An 18,623-nucleotide genomic window follows, 5' to 3' on the forward strand; every position below is an offset into this window, starting at 1 on the left:
TGATATTCACCCAGGAAAGACCCATTTGTATGTCATGTTGCTTAAACAAGACATTTTTCAAAATGAATAATGCCCGAGCTAAGCCACCTATTCATCCCCACATGTCTCTCCAGTCTCAGTTTTTTATAGGTAAAAATGAATTATGACAGCCTTTTCACCACACGATCCATAATACACAAATACCGCATTTTCAAAAAAAAAAAACCCAACAAAAACACTCAACTGAGCTAAAGGTGTAAAAAAAAATAACAGATTTTGAGGTGTCCTTGGCAAAGGCCAAACTCACGTAACATGCACCGAGGTGTTTGAAACGCTGACAGATGGAATTCAGCTTCAATGTGTAAAATAACAAAAAAGCAAAGATACCCACCGAGAAAAAAAATCAGCCCAAAGGTCTGAGAAATAAGATGAGATCTTTGTACATGAGAATTCTTTAAGTCAGTATGGTCACTAAACTATTTAGTGTGCATCTCACATACCCCGAGGCTGACTCTTTCACGATAGAACTGATTCACAAAACATTTAAAGAATACTAAGCTACTTAGTAAGCACAATATGCATGCACATACAAGTATACCGTGTATTTTTCCATTTTCATCTTGTAATATTTGCATTGAGTTGATTATGCATGTTGTACAAAACCAAAACAATCACAGAAATGAATTATTACATTACAAAATGTCTACAAATCAGTAAATAATGAATGAACATTCACACAGGACATTTAGATGTTTTCATTATTCAATTTGTCAGCTCTCGGTCGAGTTCCCTCCATGGGCCTATTTTGTTTTGGTTTGTCAGTTTAATAAGTTTTCTGATGAACAATTTTCTGTAAGACGGAGGACAGAGATGACTGGTCCACGCTAAAACGAGAGCAGCTGTTTTCTCCCAATTCATTTTACCTTTTGAGCATTGATTTATCTTTACAATAAAAAAGATAATAACAAAACCTACTTTATGAAAGAGGATATCAGCAAAAATCAGCGTTTGGTTGCAGTATGACACAGGAGTTTCACACAGGCTCCTGAAGAGAATAGTGTGGCTCCGCTGTCCCATAAAACATCCTCAACACTGACAAAACAGACCATCTGTTTTTATATTTTAGAAGGGGATGCTGTATAGCACACGAAAGCCATTTTCCACAACATTAACCACGTTCCTAATAAATGCAAGAACACCTCCACCTACGTCCCCCCACCACGATATCTAAAATTGAGAAGAACCGATCGATAGGGAGAAGGACACTGCTGGTGAGAAACGGCGTCAGCCACGAGCACGTTCTGCAAGTGGGTCAGATCAATAGCCATTTGGGTGTTTGTCTTCATCAAACCTCTTTAATCTAAAGTGTCGGTGCCGGGACGGATCCCCGCACAGGCAGATGGGCTCAGGGAACAGGAGGTCATGGCGGATATCTACCTCAACCCTTGTCCCCTTGCGCTGCGGTAGCCACGGGTCACGGAGTGATGGATGGATGCGTTACCAGCCACAGATTTAATTCCCTATCTGTCAGACTTTGCCCACACAGCAAGCTGTCGCGTTATCATCACACGCTAAACGCGAGGCCGACAAGGAGACAATGCGAACGTTCCGACGTACAGTAAACGGATGATGGAAACGCAGCGCATCGTTGATGACCGCGCGGAAACCTCATTTGGTTTTTGACTTGCTGACGGGGCACGGCGCAAGAACATCATAGGAACGTCAATCGAGTGGGTCATGTGACGTGTACCCAGTTCAATTGGCCAATGGGAACTGAGCAGGAACCCACTCACACAAGTCTATGGTAGAGTTTGAAACCGCATACTACTCGGACTAAATTTCAGGCTCATTTTCATTGAAATAGTAGTACGACTAGTGTGCTAAGCATGCGGTTTCAAACACAGCCTGTGAATCTTGTACCAGGTAACATATCTATTCTGCCCACTCAAAGTAAAATATTAACTGAAACGCAAATTAAATTCAAACACCATCTTTAATGTACAACTGCACATTAGTATAGCACAAAATGTACTTACGCCATGGCAACAATTAGATGCATTTAAATCAGAATATTTGAGTATGTAGATGTTTTTGTTTTGTTTTTTATGAATGTATTCCTCTTTAACTTGAGGTCTGTAATACTCTTATATTTCATTCCAAGTTTCTTTGGCAACTTTTCAGCCTCTGCTTTGTTGCTTTGTTTGTCTTTTTGGCGACAAGTTAAGACAGGACTATGAAAAAGGGCACATGAAAGTAAGTAAAGTAAGGAAAGAAGGGAATCTGAAATGTCTTGATAAAAAAATCTAGGAGAAAAAGTACGATGGCAGTGAACAAGTCACGAAAAGCCCAGGCGATGTCCTAACCCAATCAGGGGCGACTTGGACAGAATGAGAACGGCAGGTTTGTTCAGCTGCGACTGGAACAGTACGCGATGATTTTATTTTGTGTTTCTCCTCTCCCTCCTGCGCCCCGACTCTAAATCATCTCTACGAGTGCAGGCCCCACATGCTTCGGAGGTGTTGATCATTTAACACAGAGAGAGCCCCATCGCGTACACCCAGGCCCACAGCTCCTCGCTATTCTCCCTGAGTAATGCCTCTGTCCGTGAGCACGCGTGCCCGGCAGTCTTTATGACCTGTCAGCGCGGTAGAACAGAGAGGTGGAGGTGGACGGGCGGACACGCGGCCAAAACCGATTCATCTCTAATTACATACACATAAAAGAAAAAAGAAAAACCGCTAACGTCTCATTACTAATACATCAGAAAGAAAGCGTCGCTTCATACAGCGCCATACCTACACATGACATGACAAACATTCGCGATTTGAATTTCTCAATTAACGCAGTGGCCTTCAGTAACATTGTACTTTAGCCTTCACCGTGTCACAATAAATAGTGTTCAGCGAGCAGTACATCGCTAAAAAGGAGAGATATGCTTTGTAATTTTAAGCCGCTTAAAGATGATTAATCCAAACAAACTGTTTAGCACTTTTAGTGCCCCCGTTTGCAGTCTGCCAGATTTTCAAAGGATTTCAGTGGCATGCTTCTAGATTCAACCGCCCTCTACTCATCGTTCCGTTTAACCTACGAGCCGCGATCGGACACATTACATCAAACAGACCCTCTCCAAACAAAGGCGAGCTGCTATTCATGAATGCTCATGAGAGAACATCAAAAAGGTTACATAATGATCTACAGGGATTTTCATTAGCCTTAACAACTGTCAAAGGTTAGGGATTTTCGTAATTCTCTCTCTCTCTCTCTCTCTCTCTCTCTCTCTCTCTCTCTCTCTCTCTCTCACACACACACACACACACACACACATCGGTGGAAAACAAGCCCCATTTTGAGCATTTCTGGGCAGTCACTTGGGTGCTACGTCATGTTGCCTGGATTTTTGATCTTTCAATCTGTTTTTATGCAGTATTGCTGTGTGCATATGAGAAGAACGTCTCTCGCCACCCTCTCTTTGCCTCTCTCTCTGCTTACGGGGGCTGTTTGGGTTTGTTTTCTTTTGTCGTTGGTTTTTGTTTTCCTTTGATGCCCTATAATCTCTGTCTTTGAATACTGTCCCAATGAAGGGCTTTTAAAAATTCAAATCTCTCTCTCTCTCTCACATACACTTGTTCTCCGTCTCTTGCTCACTCTATGTCAGTCTCCATCATTCTCTTTTGCTCTCTCTCTCTCTCTCTCTCTCTCTCTCTCTCCTTGATGCAGAGAGCCCATGGCTTCATTATCTTTTCATTGTGAGGGTTTAGCTGATTTGTATGTCTGTACATTCTTGTCGCTGTCGCTGAGATGTGTCTCCACGATAAAGGGACCTATGGAAACCCAATTTGTATTGTTTTGTAATTACATTCCAGGAGGAGATTAGTTGAGATTGTATAATGAACTGCTCAACCACACTCCTCCACGCAATCTTTCCCACTTTTGAAACGCACATCCCTGGTGGCTGGGAAAGAGAGAGTAATTATTTTATTGTTCTTCATCTATGTCCTATTATGTTCCACCGTATTTCCCCGGAGGGGGGTTTCCTCATTACATCGTGTTTCAAAACTTAAGGACTCCACAGTGCATTAAATGAGAGGCTCGACCTCCCCACGAGATGATCCACAGGTTGATCCCGGCTACCGTCTCCCGTTATAACTCATTAGCCGAGCTGACACGTCCATCTCCGTTACAGCCTACACGCTGCAGAGTGACCTGAATATTCTCACAACTAATTGTGTTGTGTAAGGGAAAGCAGGAGAACTCTCCTACTAATTAAGCTACCGGGTTACTTTAGCCTTGGGAGATCGCTGGAATCCACCCAAACTCTTGGAGCTGGCTGATTCCACCTGCTTTTGCTGAGTCCGTAGTGCAATATAAACAGAGTGTCTGACAGATGGTAAGAAGGTGTTTACACACCTCTGTTTGTTTCTATAAGATGCTTGCGAAGGACAAGTATGTGGTTGTAAACTTCATTTTTCTACTGTTTGTTTTAATTTCAGTCTAGCACACAGTACACAGTACCTACCCAGTAATTCCCTTAAACAGGCACTCAGAGAAAATGTGTTCTTTGTTGACACAAAGAAACACGGCCATTGGTGCCTGATAAATCACGGAAAGGGGACGTTTGAGCCACCATGATGCATCTGTCATCTCAGCTCAATCCATCCCAGACTCTATTGAGCCATGCCAGCCATGTTTAATGGCCCTGGAAATCAGGGGGGGATCTTGGGGGTGAGCAGGGGTGGATCTGGGGGGTGAGCAGGGGTGGATCTGGGGGGTGGGCAGGGGTGGATCTGGCGGGTGAGCAGGGGTGGATCTGGGGGGTGAGCAGGGGTGGATCTGGGGGGGTGAGCTGGGGGTGGATCTGGGCGGTGAGCAGGGGTGGATCTGGCGGGTGAGCAGGGGTGGATCTGGGGGGTGAGCAGGGGTGGATCTGGCGGGTGAGCAGGGGTGGATCTGGGGGGTGAGCAGGGGTGGATCTGGGGGGTGAGCAGGGGTGGATCTGGGGGGGTTAGCAGGGGTGGATCTGGGGGGTGGGCAGCGGTCATTTTCAGGAATAAGGAAATGCAAGACACCCTGGGCAGGGTGAGTGCCACATTTTGTAGGACAGCAGTGTTATGTTCCCCTGTGTTGGGAGTCTCTGGTGTGCCTGGGACTGCCTCCGGCAGGTTAATTAACCAATGAACCTGATTAACAATGCGGTGGCCACGAGAATAAAGCCAGTGGTTTTGGGGAAGACACCTTTGAAGAGACTTTGAGAAGATGCACCTGTGGTTTGGACACCTATATTTTATACTTTTTAGGATGCATTGTTTGCAGTTTCGGCGGCACGGATGGTGCAGTGGGTAGCACTGCCGCCTCACAGCAAGAGGCTCTGGGTTTGAATCCCCGTCGGCCGGGGCCTCTCTGTGCGGAGTTTGCATGTTCTCCCCGTGTCTGCGTGGGTTTCCTCCGGGTACTCCGGTTTCCTCCCACAGTCCAAAGACATGCAGGTTAGGCTAATTGGAGAGTCTAAATTGCCCATAGGTATGAGTGTGTGAGTGAATGGTATGTGTGCCCTGCAATGGACTGGTGACCTGTCCAGGGTGTATTTCTGCCTTTCGCCCAATGTATGCTGGGATAGGCTCCAGCCCCCCTGCGGCCCTGTTCAGGATAAGCGGGTTAGGATAATGAATGAATGAATGTTTGCAGTTTTTTTTCTTTTTTGATTCTTTTGTAATCTTTGTTTTTGTATTTTATTTTTATTTTTATGTTTAGTGACAATTTGGCTTCAGCTTGCGGGCCAATTGTGTTGCTCATGTTACATGGGAGAGGTTGGGCCGTGACAGTTGTAACAACAGCAGTCACAGTAGTATCAGTAGTAGTACGTGTCCTCTATGTTACACCATGGTCTAGGACATATCCTACATATTATGGAATAGCAACAAAATGTACTCGACTTGGTAAAAACCTGGAGCCTGGAGTCAATGGCAAATATCAGAATTAAGGTCAGGTTCAATTCACTGATCTTGACACGGTCTTCCTTCTGCAAAAGTCAGGGAGCCGTGATTATTTCCCAATAGGTCAGAAGGAAAGGCACGGCATCCAAGACGGGTCAATAAGTATGCATAATGAATTTACAATAACAGTGAAAGCGAGACACATCCACAATTCACTGCATGTTCAGTGGCCATGCAATAACAAAGGTCACTGATAAGTGTGACATGCTGGTCTTGTTCTGTTTAGCTTGTTTATTTCCACGGAACTCCTTGCAGTAATTCAATAGTCTCGTCGTTGCGTGAGCCGCATAAATTCCTGGAGATTTTTAAAAACGGACGAGCGGCACGTCAACAAGGCTGAGGCATGACAGCGGAGATACTGTCAGCGGAAAGATGTTCTCGTAATCAGATACAAATCGCTCGCCATTCTGCGAGAAGTGGGTTACACGGCTCGGAAAATTACCAATGCTGGACAAAATTAGTTTTGCGGATTTTCAAGTGCGGTCCGGCGTATCGCCACGAACGTATGCAGAATCTGCCCCGAATAATCCCCATGCACTTAGTAACTACTGGGGTCGATAAAAACCTAAAAGGACAACAAATGGGAATATTGATTCTGGGAAACCTTAGATACCATTTCCATCAGGGAAGTAGCCGGTCAGAACGGCGGACATTATTTAGACAAAGGAGCTCACTGTTGGAGAGAACATCATTTATCCAACGGGTTTTATATGCTTATTTTGTTATTTTAAGATATAAGAGAAGAGGAATGTCACCCAAACGATGTGACTGGCAGCAGTGAAAAAGCGGAGTCGGAGGGGGGTTTTAAAAAAGCCGAATCTGAGGAGGCTGCACTTGTGCGATTGTTCGCTCGACTCATGCGTCACTGTCATTGTTTAGCCGCGCCACTAATCTGATGCCAAGATGGTGCTGATCCAAGCCGAGTACAGGGCCCCAAGATGCTCAGTCGCATGCAGTATTCTCAGGAGGTGCCCTGACGAAGAGGGGAGGAAAAAAAAACAAAAAAAAACACTGTGTTCCCAGGATCAAATTAGCACTCCAATTATCAAGGCAGACACAACTCCTGTCTAATGCAACGTTATCTATAGGTTGTGTTTACTACACGTTTGTGCAAAACCCCGGCTGAAAAAAAAAAGGTTTTGAAACAGCTGGTAGCTGTACCAGTTCAGACCAGCTCAAGCTAGGTTTTTAAACAGCTCAGACAAGCTCCCAGCACTAGCTGATTGACCAGCTCATACCCAGCTTGACCAGCTCAATTTACAAGCTGGATTTCACAGCAGGGACCATAACAAGATAAAGCAAACACTTAATTTTGTACCACTTGCGCTAAACTACCTCACTGCACCATGACTCATTGTGTACCAAAACCATTGAGGGATATTTATAGTGGATGCAGACAGGAGATTCCAATCATGTTAAGCATCTGCTAGAAACAACACACTAAAATGTTCGGCGCTAAATCAACTCTTACAAAGTCTATTGATCCCGCCCTGGAGAGAGCGGGATCAAACGGCCCCGGTGTAAGAGTTCATTTAACACTGAACGGTTTTACCGCGTAACTACTGTAAACATATACACTACATGTACACCGTGCACTCGCCCTGTTCCGCGGGGCCGGACCGTTCTCCTACCCGTTACAAATCCGTCACCCAGACACATCGAGTGCAGATAGCACCGCTGAAGCCCAGGGCCCACAGAGTAACTCTGCCTATCACGCCCGCACACCTGCGAGCTACCGCAGGTTATCTCTCGCAGGGGCTGCAGTTCACACCTGTTTTGAACAGATTGTACAAAGTTGGGGGGTTTTTTAGGGCACAAAGTCACTCTTGAAGGGGCTTAAGGGGCTGCCACGGCAAGGTGCATGTGTGTGTATGTGTGTGTGTGTGCGCGCGAGTCCTTTGATGCACATGAATAAAAGTATTAAAATATGAAAATGGACATGAATAAAAGTATTCAAATGTGTGTTTGTGTGCGTGCATGCATGCATGTGTGTTCATGTCTTGTATAAGTAATGTTCCACTTTTAGTTATATGTCTTGTATATACAGTATATTAAAATGAGTAAAAACTGTTCTCCTCAAGTCCTGTGTCCGTGGCAGCTTTGGGCCCGTACCACCCATTGCCCTTTCTCTCCATCTTGCCACGAACATCAGAAAAACCCAAGGCCTGTGCTTCTCTCCGGGCTGCTGAGCTTGTCAATTTGAACATCTGGAAACAGCGAGCGGCAGAATTAGAACGTTAACCCGGCTACATCTTTAATAATCACTTTTGCTAGACATTGAGTACAGCAAGCCGTCTTTGATGAGTCATCTTTTCCTGTGCCAAATTGTCCCAGGGAAAAAAAAGAAAAGAAAAATTTTTCGTGACTCTCTCGTTCGCCTTTGTCCTCTGAGCAAGGAACTGTGCCTTCTATCTTTGGAGCTCAACAGAGTCAAACCCCTTTCAATTTAGCTTACCATAGGTACTATGGGAGCCGACATATTGCATCTGACAGCAAAGCCTGGTTTGGAAGAAAGCAACATGCTTTCACACCCGCGGTTTTCCCATTCTCACAAAACCCTGAGAAACACTCCTTTTATATAATCCTAATTAAATGCAATCTTCTAGAAGTTTCATAAGGCAGAGAGTTAACCTTTTTTTTAAAGTTGTTCAATCGCCCCAAGCCATTGGAGGGAGTGAGATATCTGTTGTTTCCACGGGCCAAATCCATTCATCTTTAATGTGTGTTCCTTTACAGAAAATAATCTCTCAGAGGCTGGAGTTTCATTAAATATAATAACCTTCCCAAAAATGGTTCTGGCGATGATCCACTGAGAAACAAAATTCAGAGAGGTCTTGAGACCAGAATGTAATTTCGGATTATGCTAATATCGCTGTTAGCTAAAATGCTAACAACACTTTTTTGCTAAAAACGGGCGTGAACATTTGAAAATGCAAGAACATTTTTGTATCCTTGTGTTAACTTTCGCTTATTTTTTTCTTCATACGATGGGCTCATAGAAGTGCGATGCCTACGATTCAACGCTCAAACGCCGGTAACTTCAGAAAACTGTCATAAATGACCATAGGAACATGATGAATCCCAACCGTTTGTAAATTAGTGTGCTTTTATGATAATTGTCGCCCCGATAATTTACGCCCCAACAATGCCATATAAGGCTAGGCACTGCTGCCCATTTGTCCAGAGGTCATTCATAAAAATTGCACCGAAGAGTAAGAAAAGTTAACAAGCTCGGAGATTGAAGTCCTGCTTTCTGAGATCGATAAATGACAGCATATCATTTTTAGCCGTGCCGACAGTGGAATTAAGGGACCTGCGAAAGCCAAGGGACGGGAAAGGAAATTACCAATGCTGTTAACGCGGTGTCACCTGAGGCTAGTAGTACCGCCACTGAAATTAAGAAAAAAAAATGGTTCGATATTAAAATGGAAGAAAAAAAAAGGAAAAAAAACGTCTCGCCAGAGCAAAGCAGTCCATGATTGCAACAGGAGGGAGCCAAAGGGAATCTCCGTCGCGGACACGAACGACAGAACCCGTGCCGTCGTGGGAGGTGTTGCACTGGTACGTGTCTGACGTGTCTCATTGTATGGGCGTTCCTGCCACCTATGTGGATTAGCTGGAGGAGTGATTTAAGAAGAAATATGTTCGCACTAGTGGTTCTTGAGTGAGGCCCAATGCTATCTTACGAAACAGGATTCACAGTGTGGGGAACTGCACATTTATAAAACGGAAAGATGATATGGACAGCAAAGCAGAAATTGATATTCATTAACTTATTGAATTTATTCTAATGTTATTGGGAGTGGAAACATATTTACAACATTTATGAACCATGCGAAACCAGTCTTTCAGAGAACCAATAAGGGCTCGTTAAAAAGGAACACAAAAACCGAATGCTACATCTGTCTATTAGGCAAACAATTTGCAGAGGCCATAAAAGCAAAGGCTATGCTCATAAACTTCATATTCATGTCGAGAAGCCAAGTGAAGAGACACAGACATTTTACAGGACTCTGGCAGATCTTCAATCAGACTGCATTATTCTGATCAGATTTTCCCTCCTTTTTTTTTTCTACTTACGACCCATGAAAAAAAATATTGTGGTTGTCGCATATTTTCTTCTCCGTGATTCTGACACGAGCGCAGTAAACTCGATGAGGCCAGCACGTTATGTTTGCCCGTGTTTTCAAGATCTAACTTCCGAGGCGCAATGCTTGTTGTTGCCAACGTTTCGTCACCAAAGCAGGGAGACTCTCAGCACAATACAGGCGAAGCCACGTCCCAGTGCAGCAACATTATGGTCTGGCTGTTCAATGCTCTAATATGCATCTCAAAGGCAGTTCATCTTAAGCAATCCTATCTGATGTGCGTGTAGCCTTCTCTTCTTCACTTCCATTATGTTTTTGGTGCATGACACCAGCCACTAGCCCTGACTAGTCTGAGCTTTTAGGCTGATTGGGGGATGGGGGATGGGGGTCTCCGCCCCTGTGTGAAAGGTTTTCTGTGAAGGAAACACAGGATGTCGCCCTGCGTAGACGTAATTCAACCCATACACGGCTGATGCATTGGGTATCTTGCACAGAATCCATCCCGTGGCTGTCTGATAAAGCGACGTCTCTAAGAATTCATCACAAACCCAGCTTACGGTATGCATGGGAATCGTCTCCAGAATCTATACATCCAATCTCATAAAAAAATCATCACACACCGATTTAATATAATGGCATCTCTCATAGATAGATAGATACACTCACTGAGCACTGTACCCCAGCTTGTTAATGCAAATATTTCATCAGCCAATCATGTGGCCGCAACTGAATGGATAAAGGCATGCAGACATAGTCAAGAGGTTCAGCTGTTGTCAGAATGTCTGAATGGGGATGAAATGTGATATGTGATGAATACCCAATGAAGTGTTCACTGAGTGTATACACTTACATTTATATAGCACTTTTCTCACACTCAAATTGCTTTACAGTGATGAGGGGGAACTCGCCTCAACCACGACAAATGTGCAGAACCCACCTGGCAGCCATTTTGTGCCAGAACGCTCATCAGCTTAGGTGGAGAGGGAGAGAACACTTTCTTGCCAATTGAATCAGGGGATGATTAGGTGGCAGGTTGAAGGAGCCAGGTTGGGAATTTAGCCAGGACACCGGGGGAACCCCCTACTCCGTGCAAAGAGTCTCGTGCAATCTCTAACGACCACAGTGAGTCAGGACCTCGGTTCGACATCTCATCAGAGAGATGGCGTCTTCTCCAGCACAGTGTGTCCGTCACTGAAACTAGGGCGGTGGGATTTACCCGCAGAATTAATCACATATTGAGCTGGTACACTGACATCACACACAGCATTGCCGCTCCGCCCGTGTTGGTCCGTCTTTCCCGGAATCTGATGATTCTCCCGCGGAGCACGATTGCTGACCCATGGAAGAACATGCAGAAAATATCTACGTACAACATTAACCCATTGCTGTATCCTTGGCCACTCTTACGTTTCCTGGCAGACAGCGTGGACAGTTTCAGATTTTTGTCATCTGTGCAAGAGTCCAATCCAGATCCAGCCCAGAGTGATAATTTCACAGTCAGTTAAGGAACCTTTCCAAAGTGATTTTAATGGGCAGGCATTAAACAAGACAAATGTGCGCACTTTTCCGAGCCGGCAGTATGATTAACGGTGTGTGATTTTTTTTTTTTTTTTTTTTTTTTTCCTTTTAATTTGTTAAAGTAGCTTGTGATGTAAGCAGTTTCCAACCGCCAACTCCTACTGCACATGCATCTGTGAATGAAGATACGCTGGTACCAGAGACCATGGACCACAGACACAGATTAAGCTCAGTCCTCGACTTCCAGTTTTGTATGGAGAATCTCCATTACAGTCATTTAGCTGACACTTTTATCCAAAATGACTTACAGTTGTTTATATTAAGAGGGGGGGGGGGGGGGGGGGGTGAGGAGCCTTGATCAATGGCCCAACAGCTGCACGGATCTTATTGTGGTTACACTGGGGCTTGCTTGAACCATCAGCCTTCCAGGTCCCAGTCAAGCGCCTTAGCCACAAGGCTATAGGCTGCCCCTATATTCAAATCTCAGTTCAAAAATGAATTTAGTCGAGGGCTAGGCTTCATCTGTGTCTGTGAAACACTGGCCCAGACAAGCTCTTATCACCCCACAACAACATACTCAACCAGTTTACTATAAATACAGATCAAACGACAGACCCAGTCACAATAAAACACATGGCACATGTATACCCTATAAAGATGAGCCTTAGACAGGGAAGCACAAATTTGTTCCCCCTTATCACCCCAAAACAGCATATAGTACATATCAAATACTCAACCGTTTTACCATAAATACAGATCAACGCACAGACCCAGTCACAATAAGACACATACCGTATGTATACTCTATAAAGATGAGCCTAGTTAGACAGAGAAGCACAAATTTGTTCCGACAGCTTCAAGACGGTAAAGCTGAAGATAAGCGGAGCCAGTGCCCCATATTGTAAGTGTGTATTGTTCGTGTTCACCGGGATCACTTGATTATACTCGATGGCTGTCACCTCAGCCGGTCTTCTGACGGCTGTCACATCGCCGTGGGAACGGCACTCTGCTTGGCGTGGAGGCGCCAGCTCCACGTGGAGAAGGCCAGAATTGCATTACGCGAAGCGCATACTTCACGGCTGACGTGTCCAGTGTAAAAACGCAGCAGGGAAACTGTCCACCGTGTTCTTTTACACACTGTGACCTCTGACCAGGTGTGAGACATTTCCATGACAGACCTGATGGGTCCGTATTGGACTCACTGACCTGTCCAGAGCTCTCTGACAACTCAGAAAACATCAATGTGACCAATGTGACCCATTTTCAGGTTTCAAGGTACAATAGGTAAGATTTTTGTGTTACAATGGTCTTGTAACAATGTTTTAAGTCCCTTCATATCATTGAAAAAGGCTCACTGACATGTTGACTCACCTTAAATTTTATAGTCCTTAAATTTGGGCTTGAAAATACAATTGACGCACCTACACTCTGTACCAAAACATTGTACAGCTGTTGTGTGTTTGTTGCTGCAATTCCTCTGTAGACCGTTAGGAGTCCAAAAGCGGCACAGAGTAAACTGTTCAGGGTTAAATAAGCTCTTACGGAAAACGTATGGTCCATAATGGACTCATTTGTACTGTTAGAGTTGAATGAACAATTGTGATCACAAACACAGGCCCAAACAAGCCCTTATAACCCCAAAACAACATAGAGTACGTATCAAATACTCAACCAGTTTACTATAAATACAGATCAACCCACAGACCCAGACACACATCATGTGAACTCTATAAAGATGAGCCTCGTTAGAAAAAACAGAGCACTACTTACATTAATTAATGATACTAGCCTGGGAGGTTACTCAATGAATCAAAGCACATCACATATATGAGGATCATATTCCTAATTCAACATGAAGCTTTGGATTTCCTGGGTAGGATCAGATGACAATGGGGAAGCCAACATAGCCATCGTCACTCAGTTCTTATTTATTGTTATTGTTATTTATGTTATTTATCTGTAGTCCCTAACCTGCATGTCTGTGGGGGGGAAACCAGAGTACCCGGAGAAATCAGGTGGAGTGGTGGTCCTCACTCCTGGACCTGGAGAGCCACAGGGTGCGCTGGCTTTTGTGTTTCTGCCAGAATATTAACAACCAGTTCAGACACAAGGAACCAGGCGAGGTGCTGTCGATTACACAGTAGACCCACCTCACCTGGTTTCTGGGGTCTGAATTGGTTGCTGCTCTTAAGCGTCTTAAAATGAAAACCAGCTCACCCCGAGGCTCTCCAGGACACCAGCAGTGAAAATCACTGGGGGGGGGATGAGATACAGACCCGTGGATTTCGCTCTTTTGGATTCCCTCTCTTGGTTATAAAGAGCAGGTCAGACCGTTCTCATTCACGTACGCCACCATTTTGCTTTTGGGATTCCCTCTCTTGGTTTTAAAGAGCAGGTCAGACCGTTCTCATTCACGTACGCCACCATTTTGCTTTTGGGATTCCCTCTCTTGGTTATAAAGAGCAGGTCAGACCGTTCTCATTCACGTACACCACCATTTTGCTTTTGGGATTCCCTCTCTTGGTTTTAAAGAGCAGGTCAGACCGTTCTCATTCACGTACACCACCATTTTGCTTTTGGGATTCCCTCTCTTGGTTATAAAGAGCAGGTCAGACCGTTCTCATTCACGTACACCACCATTTTGCTTTTGGGATTCCCTCTCTTGGTTATAAAGAGCAGGTCAGACCGTTCTCATTCACGTACACCACCATTTTGCTTTTGGGATTCCCTCTCTTGGTTATAAAGAGCAGGTCAGACCTTGCTCATTCACATCCAGCACCATTTTCACTACTCCCCGGGCCTTTTATCATCCCCTTGGGTGGCCTTGGGCAGGCGGACACGCGGAGAATAAGCAAACTCCACACGGAAAGGCCCGGACGGGGCTCAAACCCAGGACATCCTTGTTGTGAGGCAACAGTGCTACCCACTGCATCACCGTGCCGCCCAAGGTGATGATAAAAGGCCTGGGGAGAAATGAAAATGGTGGTGTACGTGAATGAGTATCTAAATCTGCTCTTTAAAATCAAGAGAGGGAATATCCCAAAAGCAAAATCCACGAGATGAGTGTCTCATCTTCTGCCTCTGCGATCTTCACTCCTGGTCCTGGGTGAGCTGGTTTTTACTTTTGCCTCAAGAGCAGCAACCAATTCAGACCCCAGGAACCAGGTGAGGTGGGTCTACTGTGTAATCGACAGCACCTCGCCTGGTTTCTTGTGTCTGAACTGGTTGTTGATATTAAGGCGAAAAACAAAAGCCAGCGCACCCTGCAGGCTCTCCAGGACCAGGAATAAAGACCGCAGAGAGCTCTACCTGATTCTCCCGCTCTCACTCTTACCCTACAGTTCAGATAGCTCTGTATGCACTTTGTTTTCTAAAAATCCTTCTTAATGAGACAATAAGACAGGCTGTTGCATGGGAAAGGCAAAGATTTTGCAAAGATTTCAGCACAGGTGCTCATTCATTGAATGTGGAGGGCTTGGGCTGCTCAAGAAGGCTCCCACAGCTGGAAGCTCTGCTAGGGAAATATACAACTGCTCCCGCTCTGAAGATTTACGCCGGGAATACTAAGTGGAATCTGTTGGCCCGGGAGGTATCTGAATACCGGCTCGCCCAGGGAACACGCAACGAAGGTTCACACTGCCAAAATTGCTTTTAAGTTTTATCTATTTTTTTTAAGTAAGATGGCTGAACATTAAGCGAATCAAAGTAGCCCAGTGAGAACAGCACCCATTACAACAATCAGCAATTTGGTATGATGAAGTGCAGCAGCTAATTAAACATGTTACGACTATAGTCGTATTTGAAAAAAAGAAAAAGAAAGAATCTTTCATAAGATTATAACATCTGTAGCAGAAACGTCTACAGTCAGGTTTAGTATGAATGTATTCTGAGGATCAGAATTAATTCATTTCATCAGGGATATCAGCGCCCACTGAGATTGTAATTGAATATAAACATAACTGAAAAGTAGAATCCGTCTTAACGTTTGCCGAGGAGAACTATAGTTTGCATACTGTAATTATGACATGATCTCAGGATTTCCTCAGTCTGTAGCTGCAATTTAAACACGCAGGCCATCATTTGGAACAAATTAATGGAAATAAAAATAATTCCCATAATCAAGCTGATACAGATGTATTCACAATATGCATGAGTACTATCCGACAAAAGACGTCGCTAAACGTTGTGCGAATGTAAAGCCACCGCAATGTCTCACGGGACCAATTGCGCCCAAATGAAACGTCGCTTACTTCGCTGCCCGAGTCAGTTAGCCTACTCGTCACCCATCCAAAGAAAAAAGAAAAATTTGCATTGCGTTTAAACAGGCGCGCGCACGCATCAACAGAACCGCTTCAAACAACGACGCTGCAACAGTGACACCGTGAAAACAACTGCAAACACTGAGGTGGCCTAGTTAAACGTTTCATGTTTCGCTGAACAATGGAATGACAGAGTGACTCATAGTTTTCGGGCAAACGGCACAACCAGGCTACTAATTATTCTGCGCACCAGCACTCCATCAGTAGGGGGCTGCGCACTGTGTCCCAAATCGAATGATGAATTGACTGAAAGAGCAGCAGCTGAATACATTTTAAATAACAATCATAATAATAAATAAATAAATAAATAAATAAACTCTCAAAACAACGGCACTGTTAATTTATAATGTAAAATAGTTTGGTGGCGACCGTCACAGAAAACAAATGGGCCCACCGTCGTTGCTCTGACGTTTACCTCGTCCAATGAAGCGACGCCTTAATAATAAATTAATATGTTAGAATGTTTTAACCTTGGGAGTTGTAGACAAACACGATCTTCTTTTTGTGTGAAAATATGTTGAACAACAAACACCGCTCAATAGAATTATAAAACACATACATCAACTTGTTCCAAGCAGTGTATACTACTGATGAACATTCTTAAATACTTGCACAATTTGTTTTAGAGAAAAACAATGCAAAGTTAAAACAGAATAGTTGGTGCGGATAACAACCGCGAAGTTTATCACCTGTAACTTCCAAAGCATTTCAACATGACACCATGCGTAAAAAAAAGTACGGTTTCGTTGGACTTACTTGCGTTTTCAGCGGCTCTCCTTGCTCAACAATACTGATAAAAGGGATCTCCAAAAAAGAAGCCATAAATTCCACTTGTACGAGCTCCTCCTGGGTCTGGGGAAAGGCGAGCACGGCGGAGACTCCCTGCACAACGATCGCCTGGCAGACGCACCTAAAGAGAGACTCCGGGTCTCCGTTGAGGGGCTCCCGCGGCACTATTTCCAAGCTCAGGTTGTACGGAAGGAAGTTGTCCCCAGTTTGGGCCAGACTGGCGAGAGCCCGGTTCAGGGCAGCCTGCACCCTCGCCGGCTGGCGAGAAGGGAGTAGGGCACCCAGGCGAACGGTGTGTCCTATCTGCGCCAGGATATGGCAAGGCTGGGGGTGCAGGTGACAAGGGTCGATGAAGGAATGGAGAACGACTTGGTACCCGAAGTAAAAGTATGCCAAGAATCTTGTGAAGATTAAATGCATCCTGCTTCGCTCTCAGTCGGAATGAGGTATTGTCAGAAGATAGCATTGCTTGCCTTATTCCGTTGCCACCTTTTCCCTTTCTTTTGTTCTTAATTCCGTTTTTTTTGTTGACGATGATATGAGTGGTGATCTATAGATGGGAGTTATAGTGCGAATGTGAGGATTCAGAGGAGAAGGGGAGGGGGCGCGCGGCGGTGATGCCGCTCCGCTGTCATTCGGCGTTAACACCGGCGAAGCTGTTGTGAGGCAGATATTGACAAGTGAATGGTTTGTAGCCCACGAATCGATCCATTAATAGTCAAATTTCAATACTGAAATGGACGTATATTTTCGATGTATATTCATTGTCTTTAGGAGTAGCTAAATTAAATGCAACGTTGACAACACAATCAAAGACATCGTAATGAGAAACTTTATTTACTTATTTCGGTGTAGCAATATTTCCCCCCGGGCTGGGGGAGGTTTTCTTCCCCCAGAAAAAAAGCCTTTCCTTGCTAGATTACTTGACCTAAATAGGCAGGGTTGTCTAAATGTTGCAATGTGTACAGCATCTCGTCTCGTTCTAAAAGTTAAACAGATATAAGGCGAACTCTCGCTATTTGCATGTTATAAACGTCGAATTTTGACAAACGGTGACCATGGTAACATTGCAATATTTTAAACGGTGTAGTGAGTGCGTTGATCACACATCAGTACTGCGGCGCCGGCATAAGTTGGCACGGTTAAGCGAACATTGGTAAAATACGAGCAGTCTGTCTCAGTGGGAAAATCTACAGCGGGTATTAAGGGAATCCACTGACTAAACCAGGAGCGCACTGTAGGCTACCAGCATTACTTTACTAAAGCTAAACATGATCTTCGACCAAAGTCAAAGTGTGATGGTCGTGGAATATGAATTATTCAGTTCAGACTTCACATTAATTAAAGTGGCTTTATACAAGGCGATTTCAGCAGTCTTACATCAAGCTGGATCACGTTTTATTATTGTGAGGAAGAACCGAGGAAGAAACGCCAATTATGCTATTCCTATTGGTGTTCACGAATGACTAAGGTGTTTTTTTTTTTAGGGTTGAGGTTAGGATTAGTCTTGAGGCGAATCAGGAATTCAGCTCAGGTAGAAGGGCGGGAATGGGTTAATTAGCAATATACGGACCGTGTAACGGGGTATTCGTGCAGTCGCATGATACGCCCCATGTTATTTCAGTGTAACTGCGTGGTATGGGCTATTTTACGCTTAACTTTAAGGACCGTCAGAAACAGAAATGCTACCCTCAGCATATAACACGGTTTCACTGAAGAATAACAACAGGGCTATGCAGCCTGAAACATCTGAATCGTTGAAATGTACCTAATTGTAAAACATTGAATGCAGACCATTTATTATTTTATTTACTCTGTTCACCATTGCTTTAAAATTAAGGACTAAAGGCGCGTTGATTGCCATTTAGACTGTTTATGCTCTTCTGAATTAAATGCCACCAGTTAAGTGGGCTACTCCTGTGTTACTTGAAAACAGACAG

The 18,623-nt window shown here is 44.4% G+C and overlaps 1 protein-coding gene across 1 annotated transcript in view; it reads right to left on the reverse strand.

Moving 5' to 3' along the window:
- grin3bb (glutamate receptor, ionotropic, N-methyl-D-aspartate 3Bb) overlaps nucleotides 1–17,103 on the reverse strand; it is a 72,892-nt gene extending 55,789 nt beyond the window's left edge. Inside the window, exon 1 of the mRNA XM_061237752.1 lies at nucleotides 16,651–17,103. Coding sequence (XP_061093736.1) covers nucleotides 16,651–17,103 — 453 coding nt within the window. The remainder of the gene's footprint in view (nucleotides 1–16,650) is intronic.
- Nucleotides 17,104–18,623: the final 1,520 nt, after the last annotated feature.

The sequence above is a fragment of the Conger conger genome, chromosome 4 (assembly GCF_963514075.1).
Source record: "Conger conger chromosome 4, fConCon1.1, whole genome shotgun sequence".
Classification (NCBI taxonomy): Eukaryota; Metazoa; Chordata; class Actinopteri; order Anguilliformes; family Congridae; genus Conger; species Conger conger.